General features: G+C 42.6%; 1 protein-coding gene across 1 annotated transcript; it reads left to right on the top strand.

Annotated features, from left to right (window-relative positions):
• Positions 1 to 4,328: 4,328 nt before the first annotated feature.
• On the top strand, positions 4,329 to 9,039 carry LOC128103693 (spermatogenesis-associated protein 31D1-like). Its single transcript, XM_052728271.1, has 4 exons — positions 4,329 to 4,514; positions 5,225 to 5,273; positions 5,901 to 5,961; positions 6,222 to 9,039. Exons 1-4 carry the CDS (start codon positions 4,329 to 4,331, stop codon positions 9,037 to 9,039), a joined length of 3,114 nt encoding a protein of 1,037 aa, XP_052584231.1.
• Positions 9,040 to 12,496: the final 3,457 nt, after the last annotated feature.

Raw genomic sequence — 12,496 nt, 5'->3', positions numbered from 1 at the left:
GTAGCCAAAGCTTAACCAATGTGCCTTCCTGGAGAAGCTGAGTAATATCAAAGAGCTCTAAAACTTCACTAAAGACATTTCTTGAGTTCAGGAATGAAAGTCCTCATGGTACAAGACAGGAGTACAATAGCATGAAACTGACAGAAATTAAAAGTAACAAGTCTCTAATCAGTAGCCTGAGGCATGTGACCCTGCACAACTTGGAGAAGATGAATTTCATACAATTGTCTCAAATTTTGGAAGGTATACAAATACCACAAGCAAATGACCTGGTGCTGGGAAATAAGTTCTTGGAGACAGCAAAACCAAAACAAAAAGAGGATAGAAAAATTATAAACAAAATAAAACAAAAACTGTCTCTTGTCTGAAAAAATAAATTTGAGATGGGATACAGTGGCCATTTTCATGATGTCACACAAAGATGCCAGAAGTTGGTAATATTCTTGAGTTCCAAGATTGTCACAAGGCCACTGTGGCAGTCTTGGTAGTAATGTATGGTTCTGTGGACTATGGGAAAACTAGTCACCAAAAGGTGTTTGCAGGAATAAATGGAGGACATCCAGGGCCAAGTTCTGATGTGTCTTCTACTTCCACTATAGAAAACTCAGCAACATGGCGTCTGGTGACAACTGTCTTGATCATCAGGGTTAGGATCCTGCTCCCATTCTTGCATGTGTGCAGCTTGGCATCTGGCATCTTACATCATCAGTGGGCTCGGGTGACTGCGTACCTGCGTGGTCACTCAATCCCCGCCTTTAAAAGCCAGATGTGGATCCCCATGCTCTCTCTCTCTCTCTGTGCTCTCTGCTCTGTTCTCTCTCTGTTCCCTGATCTGCTCTGCTCCCTCCCCCACCAGGCCTGGCTCCCCTCCTATCCCCTATTTCTTTCTAATAAAGCTCTTTATAACTGGTAGTCGTGGCCGTGGCTCATGACTTTTCTGCCGGTAACCAGCGCCACCAACCAGCGAGTTTTACTATTAATTAGGAAGTGATGACTGAGGGGTGTACCACAGAGAAACTGAGTATAAAGTGAAAAAGAAGTATTGCACCATGAACGTTCACCTCTTGTTTGGTGAAACTAGTTCTGGAGAAGAATATGCTTCCAGTTGACACCACCTTACTCAGGTACATGGATCCTGCTATTGTTTCTTTCCTCACATGAATCCTCATCATTACCATATTTTCCCTCATTCACTGTGACATTTTGATCATGAAATGAGCCATTACAAAGCAGCTTGCCTTGTACCTACCTAGAAAATAGATGTCCGTGGTACATGTTTAGAACCCCTTTGTTTTGAATTGTATGTACTGATCAAGCTACCAGGTTCTCTATTAGTTGGGAAACTAAGAACATAGCAAGATCAATACCTTAAGAACTTCCTTGGAACTACAGGTGTGAGTAAGGCAGAGATGAGTGAGTGATCAGGGTGGGCACTGCCTATAATCAGGCTTAAATCACTTGAGTGATAGACAGGATAGGATGTTAGTGACAGTCTTGTTTTAATAATCATAAACTAGTCCCTTTCTAAATGTTATTTTTTTGTTTCTAGTGGGATTAACCTGAAAATTAAATGTTTGGGAGCATCTAAGTAATCCTTTTTGGATTATCTTCAGAAAGAAAAAAAAATAAACTATTTTTTATCAAAATCTATGCTGAGCTGAAATATTTCAATAACAAAAGGAATAGCATTGGAAAGGCAGAAATAGGGTAAGAAATTGTCCTCAAAAAATGCCAAGAGAGCTGGGTATGGTGGCACAGCATTTGAAAGGTAGCAGGAGGGTCCCAATTTCAGGCTCATTCTCAACTACAGAGTGAGTTTGGGGACATCCTACATCACATGAGCCCCTGTCATCAACCAACTAGCCAGACAAATCTAAATCAAAAGTCTGCTAAGAAACAGAGCATGGTGGTGCATACCTATGTAACTCCAGCACTTGAAAAGCTGATATGAAAGGATTTCTTAACAAGGTTGAGGGCAGCCTTGCTGTGTAGTTAAGTCCCAGTTTAGCCTGGGCTATAGAGTGAGACCTTGTGTTAAACAAATAAACAAAACACAAATGCCACATTGAGGCAGATAAGGCCAAAAGCACTGGGCCACACCTTAAGCAAACAACGAGCTGTGACACGCACTCTGGCCAGAGGAAACCTGACCCTAAAGCTCCAAACCAAAAGATGATGACACGCAGCCTAGAGCCAAATCAAATGCCACAATAGCCATAGAAGCAAAGCCTGCCAAACAGCACACAAATACCTTGGCCCTTTGTTTAATAAATGAGCTTGCTTGCAACTCCCAGAGTCTGTGCTATTGACTCTGCATCTTCTCATCCCCTGCCCCCAAGGGTACCCAGGTCAGTAGAGCCAGAACAGCAACACCATATGATGTTCAGGGAGCCAAGGGTTAGAGAAAGACACCAGATACACACACACACACACACACACACACACACACACACACACACACCACTCTTTTTGGGTAGTAAGGACATTATAGCTAGTGGATGATGGATGTTCATGGAATACTTCAAGGTTAGGAGGTCATTATGTTAAAGGAACTTCTGATGGTGTTTACAGGGGTACCACCCTTCCCTGCCAGCCTCCCTAGCCTTTTCCTATGCATCAATAATCTGGACTTGGCATAATGTGCCCAAGGGTAGAGTCTGTGAACTACAGGTATATATGTATCCTAGGCTCTAGATGTAGGTATGTGGTACATGAAATTTGGCTGATGTTACAAACAAAGAAGTGTAGTTTGTCCTCAGGACAAGGTTACTTGCTTCTGTGTAACCAATAGGTGATTGACTCTGCCTGGCTTGGAGACTCTATCACATCACAAGAGATCAAGTAAGGAGGGTAAGTCACAATGTCAAAGGAAGGGATCCAAGACTGAGGGAGTAATGAGATACTGTCAGAGTCCAGAGGACAGCTGATGAGAGAACAAAAAGTAGAAAAGTATAGTTGTCTGTGAAATGTGGAATTTTGGTTTATTCAAACCTTGGAATATGTATAAAAATGTGTTGTTGAAAGTCTATAAAATTCTGGATATTAGCAGGGGTTATTACATGTAACAGGGCTTCTCAAACAGTTTCATGACAAAATACATTCAAAAAAAGATCAGAGTTGGATGTCTCACATGGGTAAGCAATTAAGTTTCCTCAATCACAGTTTCTACACTAAGGCTTTGATACTGCACAAAAACCTAGAAATTAGCCCCTAAGCTTGTTAATTAAGATTGCTTTAAGCAAAACGCCTAACACTTAGAAATTGATGGTCTAGGATAGTCTTTTACATTCAGTTGGAGGAACTATCACAATAACTAGACACTGACAGAAAAAAAGACTGATAGTTCTTAGATGTGGAATTACCACAGGGATTTGCTAAAGGATATGTGTGTGTGTGTGTGTGTGTGTGTGTGTGTGTGTGTGTGTGTGTGTGTGTGTGTGTGTGTGTGTTGGTCCATCTAAAGCTTCAATAGCTTCAGAAAAGTAAATGACCCTCTAACTCAGAAGGCTTGAAGTTGTTAGTTTGTATACTCATTTTTATGTTAGTTTTGTGATTCAGCCTGTCCAACTAAACACACTAAAGGCTGACTGAAACAAAATTTGTTATGGGATATTTACAAAAGTAAATGCATGGAAAAGAAATTTTGTTTTATAGCTGAATTAGATGAAAAACCATTCTATAGAGAAGATGTATTATATTAAAGCAGTGGTTCTCAATTTTCCTAGAGCTGTGACCCTGTTCTTTATGTTGTGGTGACCCCGAACCATAAAATTATTTTGTTACTGCTTCATAACTGTAATTTTGCTACTGTTATGAACTTTAATGTAAATATCTGGCATGCAGGATATCTGATATGTGACCCCATGGAAGAGTCATTTGAACCCCCAAAGGGGTCTCTACTCACAGGTTGAGAACCACTGTATTAGAGATAGGCCATTTGTGCTGCTGAAACTAAATATCTGTCCCAAAGCAATTCCAGGTGTCATATCAGACTCTCTAGTCAGGAGAATTGGCTGAGTTCAATTTAAGAGCATCCAAAAACTAAAGATGAATGGGTTGGCAACCAGATCACAGAGGGAAGAAAGAGAAAATTTCCCTGAGGAACATGAAGTGAGGTAAGGGGGAAGGGAAAATTGAGCAGCAGTCTCAAGCAGAGGTCACTGATGGGGCTTGGAGGAGGGAGAGGGAGGAGCTGAGGGCTCACCCTTTTCTCCGCCCTCACAAACCCTCTATGACTCTCCCCAGCTCTGTGATGCATACCTGAGCCTACAGTGAGGCCCATACAATCTCAGAACTCAGATGCCTCAGGCAGCCATGTGATTCAGTCTATGGAGAACATCCTCTCTTTTCTGAATAGATATATTGAACCATGGTTGGACTTTGGATTGGCTTTTTTGGATACTGACCCCAATTATATCTTTCTGAGTGGAGTGGGGTTTGCTCTTCTATACCTATGGTATTTGATATTGAAACCATTCTTACCACCACCTTGGAAAAGTCAGGACATCAAAAAGGTGAGGATGTATGGTGGACCCCAAGAGGTATTTTTTATTGGTATGCTACAATACCAAATGAGTTACTTTAGGAGTCTGGCTGTCTACCAGAGACCTGCCTAAGATGGGACACTGGGGAGAGGAAAGAACACTGCTGTCCTAAGGCATAAGTCTTGCCAGAGGAGGACTACAGGGAGGGCTAAAGTTTTCATTTGGATCTTCAGTCTACTACTCTGGGCATGGATAAAGGTTCTAGGGCAAAAAGGTGCAAAACACTGATTCTTAGTCTCAAAGGATTAGTTCTAGAAGGTGGGTACTCTGGAGGAGAATAGCTTTTCTTGACACTCAATCCCAGGCTCCATTCTCATCCTACTATTCACCCAACTTTCCTCCAAGTTGGGCTGGTAGGAAAGCAGTGCTGACTGATTGGAGCCTCTGAGCAAAACCTGAAAGCTGAGCTTTGTCCCACAAGAGCTCAGATGTTGCATCTGGCCTCAAATTTTTGACTGATAATCACAAATGTGAATTTTACAGACAAAAATCTCCCTTTGATTTCCTAAAGAAGTGAAGACAAAACATCTGGTCACCTCTGAAAGTTAACTAAAGGAATGAGTAAATTTCATTAATTGAATAGATGTCATAATATTCTTGGTTTATGAAGTCTGGGTTTCTTCAGAAAAGAAACACCAGAAAAAAATTATAATGCCTTGTTCATTTCTCTATGTCCACAGTGGCAGGGCACAAGTGGCAGGGACAAAGGAAAAAGGAGATCATTTAAAGGTAGGTTCTTATTCATTGGACATCCTCTTCCCAGTTTCTCATACTGTCATTTCTATAAGGTCCTAGGTCTGTGATCTGAGGAGGTAAAGTTCCCAGACACAGTCTCTCAGGAAATAGTCCTCAAAGGAGAGACTCACAGGAAAACAGCATGAGAGACATGCTGGAGCTGATGCTTTGCACTCCTATGGGAAGGAAGCTGCCAGGCACCAACTGGACAGTGGGTGCCACACATACAATGAGCACTGGGCATGTCCAGGGAGGACTATGGGTGTTTCAGGGGTGGGGGTGTTTGGTTGGGTTTTTTTGGTTTTTGTTTGTTTGTTTTTGAGTCACAAGCTCCTGCCTCCTGATATCCACATTCTTGACACCTGGGTGCTCAGATACCTCTGAGGAAACCAAGACTTGTGTGCTTTACATGGTGGTTGTGAGCACCATCACATGAGACATGAAGGTACTTTTGACATGAAACCACATACATGTGAACCTTCTTAATGACAGCTTGATCTTGTCTACTTGTTCTTGGTACTTTTAGGCTTTACTAGCCTAAGTATTTTCCTTAAAGGGATGCCTGTGTAACCATCATGTTTCTACTTTTCTTTCCTACAACTAACACCTCTGCTTTCTCAGGTTGTAGAACTACCCAGAGACGAACACAGGAATGGAGGAAGCTTCTGTCTGTTGTGCAAAGGTGATTCTTTCTTCTTTTCCTGGGCCTCATTTTCCCTATGATCAAAATATCATGGGTACTCTGTGCTGCTTGCTCTTGTCATGGGAGGGGTGTTCAATGGGACAAATATATGAAAGAGCATGGAGAGAGGCTACAGCATCTCTGAAAGCTGTGGGTGGCATAAAATGAATAGACATACAAGCTTTGGGTATCTCCATCACAGCTAGGTCCCATTTCAATGCTGGTCTTTACAACAGAATTGAAATTTCTATCTCCTGCAGCCCCCTAGGTGATCTGTATGATCCTTCCCACTTTCGGCAACTACTATGTCCAGATCCCTTCTGTGATGTGTGTAATGGAGCAACTGCTAAGATCAGTCGCCTGCTTTCTCAGGCCACCCTCGAAGATGGTGCTGCCTCTGTGTCCAGTATGGATTCCACTACAGTTTCTGTGACTGAGACCTCACTGACTCTGTCCCTTTCCCTCCCAGAAAATCCTCTAGGACATCCAATTTCGGACCCTCCCTATGAGCCTTCTCTACATTCTTCCTCCATTATTTCACCTCACCAGAGTACTCACTTAGAAGACACACTTTTTGCTTCACCACTGGGTGACTCTATACTATCAGAATCTATTCCTCCTGTGAATGCTAAATTCTCTCTGGACCATGATTCTCTCCATCCATTTACCACTTTCCCTCTTCCACAACAACATGCAACTCAGGAAACAGAATTGCTTCCTCAACCAGCAACCATTCTGTCTCTGGTGGGCAGCCCTAGGGAGCTGTTCACTATCCCAACAAACAAAGGCATTTGCAGTTCAAGTCATGCAATGTCAGAATTTACTCAGCAGCAGACTGATACTGACAACTCTTTCCAATTGGAGCCAGCACATTTGGTTAACCAAGAGCTTCTTGACCTCCATTCTTCTGAATCCTACTTATGGGGAAACATCACAACCTGCCTTACATTACCCGGAAACCTTCCCCTTTCCAGCCCTGATGCCATGGTACTACTTGAGAGGCAAGATGGGAAGATGGCTGATTCATTTAAAACTTTGGGGAAGACCCCAGATTCTAATCAGCAGAACTTGGCAGTTTCCCATCCTTTGGGGAGCTACAAAGGTAAACTAGAGAGACTTCACATGTACCAGCAATCCCCCCATCTCAGAACTTCTGAAGACCAGTTAGAGCCTCAACACATCCAGTTCTTCTGGAGCCTCCCCTCTCCGCACAGCAAGTCCATGAACTCCATTGCTACTGTGTGGGCTGACAGTTCCCTGAACTCTGGATGCTTCAACAGATTCTCAGATTCCCCAGTGCTTACCAACCACACACCTTTGTCCTTGCCTGAGAGTCAACCACAGAACTTGCCCCAAACTCTGTCCCCATCTCAGTCTCAGCCTGTCCCTCCAGCCAAGCCCCAGGCCCAGCTTCAACACTCAGTTCCTGTGCTGTCACCTTCTCATCTTTCCCAGCTTAGAATCTGTGGGGTGTATTTTCACAGACCCCAGGATAAGGTACAACCTCTTGATCCATCTGCAATCCACTGCCTGGAATACAACATCTTGAAAAAGGAACAAGAGAGGGTGTGGGGTTTACCCACTGTAGTCAAAAAATCCCAGGAAGAATTTTGTCCCCCACCTCCCAAATCCTCATTGGTCAAGCAGTCTTCCAAGATCCATGTTCCCAGGTCCATCTCTCTTGGAAATTTCCTCCTCACCAGTGAGCTCCGGAAGAAACTTGAGCACCACCTTCGAAAGAGGCTCATACTACAACGTTGGGGCCTGCCCAAGAGGGTCCATAAGTCTCTGTCATGGATGAGTCCTCGGGCAGAACTTCCAGAGTCATCCTCATCTACGAGCAACTACGGGCTTTCGTGGATCTCTTTCTTTAAGCAACAGGACAGCAAAAACCTACACAACATTGTATTGAATGAACCTGGAAGCTTCCCAGCAAGGCAATCAAGGGAGAAACTGTTAAAGGCAAGGAGAAATAGCCTAGAGACTGTTCAAAAACATCAGCTGTGGAGCAATATCAAGGGTGCTCTAGCTAATAGCCTGCAATCTGACTGTGAGACGAACCTACAATGCCACCCAGGCAGTCTGTCAGGCAAACCTTCAGGGACCTCAGAGGTGAGCCAGTGTCAGAAAAAACTCGAAACTGCCCTGCAAAAGCATTTGATCAGGCATCTCAATGAAACCAATGAGGGTCATATATCTGGCACTGTGTCCAGATTGGGGCATTGTCCTCTCCCTTTTACCTTAGGTATAGATAAGGAAGAACATGAGGCTCAGAGACAGTTACCTTCTGATAACAAGGATGGACATGTCAAAAGCACATATACAATGACAAAGTCTGTTCTGCATCAGGCATCCGTTGGCTTAGACAACATCAGACTGAAAGAGTCAGAGGGCAATAGACATAGCCCAGATGTGCCCAGAATATCCACTGAGGCTGGCCCTGTGCCAGTGGGTAAGCAACTGGATTCCAGCAAAACAGTCCAGGAGCCTCAAGGAACAAAGATGAATGACAAAAACACATTTGTATCCAACAAGGTCAGTAACATAGTCAAGAGAGGGCAGCTCAGTGGTCTTCAACCACAACCTACCAAGATCTTGAACACCAGCCAGTGCAAGAGTACCCAAGGGGCAGATGGGAATACAAAAAAAGTGCAAAGTACTCTGGTAGCTGGAAGGGCCCAGAAGGAAATATCAGGTTTCCAGGAAAGTCAGACATCTGACTGCAATAGTCAGGTATCTAGGGAGGAGAAATTTAAAGCAGAAAGCAGACTGCCCATCCAAGCTCTAGGGCCCCCAAATGACATGCTCCCTGCCTCAGATAAATTCACTTACAAACCTTTACTCATGCATGACCAAAGCCCTTCCAGTGGACCCATGAATGCTTCTCAGGTACAGTGGGTTCACTTGTCCACAACAGGGCTTAGTGTGGAACAGCAACAGGAGCCCTGGATGCATTCACATGTCTTAGACAAGTGCCAGAACAAGGACTTCCCTCCATCTGCCAAGAATGCATACCCTCTGGCCTACAAAACAGAAGAATTTGGTGCAGGTGATACTTCCATTGACCAAAAGAAATGAATGGGAGACAGTGGCAGACAGGTCCATACAGTTCCAGAAACGTGTGGCTTTACATAAGAAACTACTGTGTCAGAGGCCCATCCATGCCTCACAGTAGCCAGAGCTTCACCAATATTTCATCTGTAGTTGTAATCTTGGCCAGGTACCTTCAGTTGCTCCCCTTGGTTGTAAGATCTGTGTGAGGAAGCTCATCTCAATTTTACAAGCAGAAAATCCTTTTACTGAATTTCTATCAGAAAAAAAATTTCTCCCTTCCTCTGTATCCCATCCTTTATTGATAATACTGACTGCCCCCAATAAATGTTCTGATAAAGTGTGTTTGTGCTTTCTCCATGTGGCATGGCTTTCAGGTAACCCAGGGCTTGTGCTCAAGAAAAAGGACAAGTCAGTTTTGTTCTCACTTATTTCCTCTCTGGGCTTCTGAAATATGACTTGATTCCCTGAGGCTCTTTTTGAAGAACGGGTGGGATATGTCCCTAAGAGAATTTTCACTCTCTGGTGGCTTGGGGAGGAGCTCCGCTTCCTATCTCTTAGCTTAGCCTTATTTCCAATATACGGCATCCCACACTGTCTCCTTCATTGACTTTCATATCCTTGAGAGCAGAGGTTTCCTTACTAGGTTTTGTCAACCTACAAAGGAAAAGTACATTTGTGAGATTTTTAAGATAATTTTGTCATTTTTATTGTTTAGAATTTCATACCATATACTTTGATAATTTTCACCCTCACCCCTCTCCCTAATTCCTCTGATGCATCTCTTGAAGCTTTGAGGGGAAGAGGCTGTGAGGAACACAGCATGGCAGCTTAACTCTAACCAAGAAGACAGCTAAAGAGGAGAGTGGCCTTATTCATCCAGGCTTGGGATATGATCTTTTTAGCATGATCAGCATCTTAAAGGGATAGGCCCTTTATCTAACAGCTTTTAGAATGCCTACCCTATGCACCAACAAAAATCCCAACAATAATATAGCTGAAACAGTAATGAGTCTTTTTGTCTTACTGCCCTACTTAGCTTGTTTATATAGCTTAAATCTTATTTTGAAAGTTCTTTTGTTATAACCGAAAGCTGAAAATCACATTCAATGAAATTGTATGAAGTATCACAATGAATTTCCATCTTTTCTTTATTTTTCTAACTGGTCTGTTTGCTTAACTGTTTTGGCCCTGATTCATAGGGACATTACCTATATCTTTTAGGCTACATAAATTACAAATATCAACTTCACTTATTTTATTCATGATTTGTGTCATATTTAGATGTATCTTAATGTTTTAAGAAAACAATTACATATGTATATATCTCCTCAAGCTACAGTGTTAGACTGCCCCCACATTATTCTAATGCCTATCTTGTCCTTTACCTCAAGAGTTTCATTCCCTAACTAGAAAGGTAAAGCACCCCAGTCCTTCAGGAAATATATGTCCTTTATCCCTGATCCTATAACAGTAAGTGAAATGTCTTAGGGGCAAATTTATAAGTGACTAAGCCAGGTAGGCATTCTTGGGAGTAGACTCATATTAATGTAGCTTCAAAATACCTTATTTTCAGCTAAAATTTTATGGTGCAGACTGAACATACCCAGGGGAATTTCTGTTTACCACTTTAATCATTTATGTGTTCTGTGACTTTGAGCTAAATGTGGCACCCAAAATGTGTCTATAATAGTATATATGTATAATGACCTTAAGCTCATCATGCTTAAGAATTGGCCTGTCCACATGTACACATATCCCCTCATAATAAAATCCTCATGCTTCCTTTGTTTAGGGGAAAACATTGTTTTGGAAATTTTAAAATATGTCCGTGCTGTACTCACTTGCTGCAGACAGTTTTGTTCTACTCCTTGATATCATAGCTGTGCTTAATTTGGCTTTTCATTCACTGAGTTGTGAACTCAGTTGCATTTGGTTACATTCCCAGCACTATCTGCTCCAGAATGGAAAGCAAAGCCTCTCACTGAAGTCAGCTCATTTCTTTTTACTCCAAAGCATGACTGGGCTTTAGTTTAGCAATATGAACAGTAACCATAGCATCATCATGGAGGGCAGGGCAAATTGTAGATCTTTCTGATCCTCCTCTCTGGTGACATCCTTGTATCTGGCAAGTCCAACCTCAGGCTCACTGGTCCTATACTACAATATCTCCCAAAGCAGATGTCTGATGCTCATTCTCAGTACAGGCCAGACTAAGGCTTTACTAGACATCTGAGGCTTAGGCAGCAGCCATGTAGGCACAATCTGTGACAAAGGAAGGTGTTCAAGCCCTCTCAAGAGGTCTCTGGAGTTTGATTCCTATTCCACTACTTACTGCTGATACCCCTCTTTGTGTAGTTATTCTGGGCTAATAGAGCTCAGTTTACCTTCACAAAGATATGAATAGTGAGTACTTCAGATGCTATCAAGTAATAGATCAATTAGGCTGAGTTAGAGCTGAGTTTTGGCTGTGTTCTTTAGTAGGCTACTTTTAGATTGAGATTCATGGTTTAGACTGTAAGAACATTGGGTGTTTTGAATAAGATGACCCCCTTAGGCTCATATTTTGGAATGCTTAGTCACAAGGAAATGGAACTCTGAAAGGATTAGAATGATTAGGACATGTGGCTTTGTTGGAAGAAGTGTGTCACTGGTGTTTGACTTTGAGGTTTCAAAAGCCCATGCCAAGCCCAATGACACTCAGGTTTCTAGAGTCCAGCTAGTCTGAGGGGCTGTCATGGTAACTGTAGGGCCAATGAAGGAACTCATAATCCATACTGAGCCACCTGAACTTCCCTTACTAAAGGATATGTATGGTCCACACTACTGACAGGCTAATTTCTCTCCAGACTTTAGAGCCCTCAATGAAGAAGATATCTTGCTAACTGGCATCTCAGAGTCTTAATGAACTTTGCTGCAAGACCCCATAACCAAGCTTGTCACTAAGTGAAGTGTTTGAGTTCTTAATTCCATAGATCTTGAAGCAGCAAGGTCCAATATGAATATAGATGTACAACCAGCTGTAGAGGTATCTTAGAAGTACAGTTGTGGCCAGATAGAGAGTCTGCCAAAAAAGTTTCTTGCAAGAACCAAGAAGACATTTTCTTGTGTGTGTGCAGGTGAGGGGGGGTTGAGGCATGCTTTTATGCATCTCAGGCTCATTTAGAATTTATTATAAAGCTGAGAATGGTCTTGAACATCTGATCCTCCTGCTTCTACCTCCTAAGTCCTGGGATAACAGGTGTTTGTCATCATACCTTGTTTATGCAGTACTAAGGATCGAACTTGGATTCTTTCATGATAAACAAGCACTCTATAGACTATATCCTGGGGCTGAGGCTGTATGCAGTACACTTTCTTGAATGTTCACAAGATCCTTTTGTGATGGAAGCCCAGTTGCACATGCAGCAAAAGATTGAAAACAAGAACACTGCTCCTAGTAAACACAAGTCCCTGTACCAGCAGTGAGAGTCCAGGAAGTTCA

The sequence above is a fragment of the Peromyscus californicus genome, unplaced genomic scaffold (genome assembly GCF_007827085.1).
Source record: "Peromyscus californicus insignis strain IS unplaced genomic scaffold, ASM782708v3 Scaffold_8__1_contigs__length_139910024, whole genome shotgun sequence".
Lineage (NCBI taxonomy): Eukaryota > Metazoa > Chordata > Mammalia > Rodentia > Cricetidae > Peromyscus > Peromyscus californicus.
This window is presented reverse-complemented; position numbering and strand designations above follow the sequence as displayed.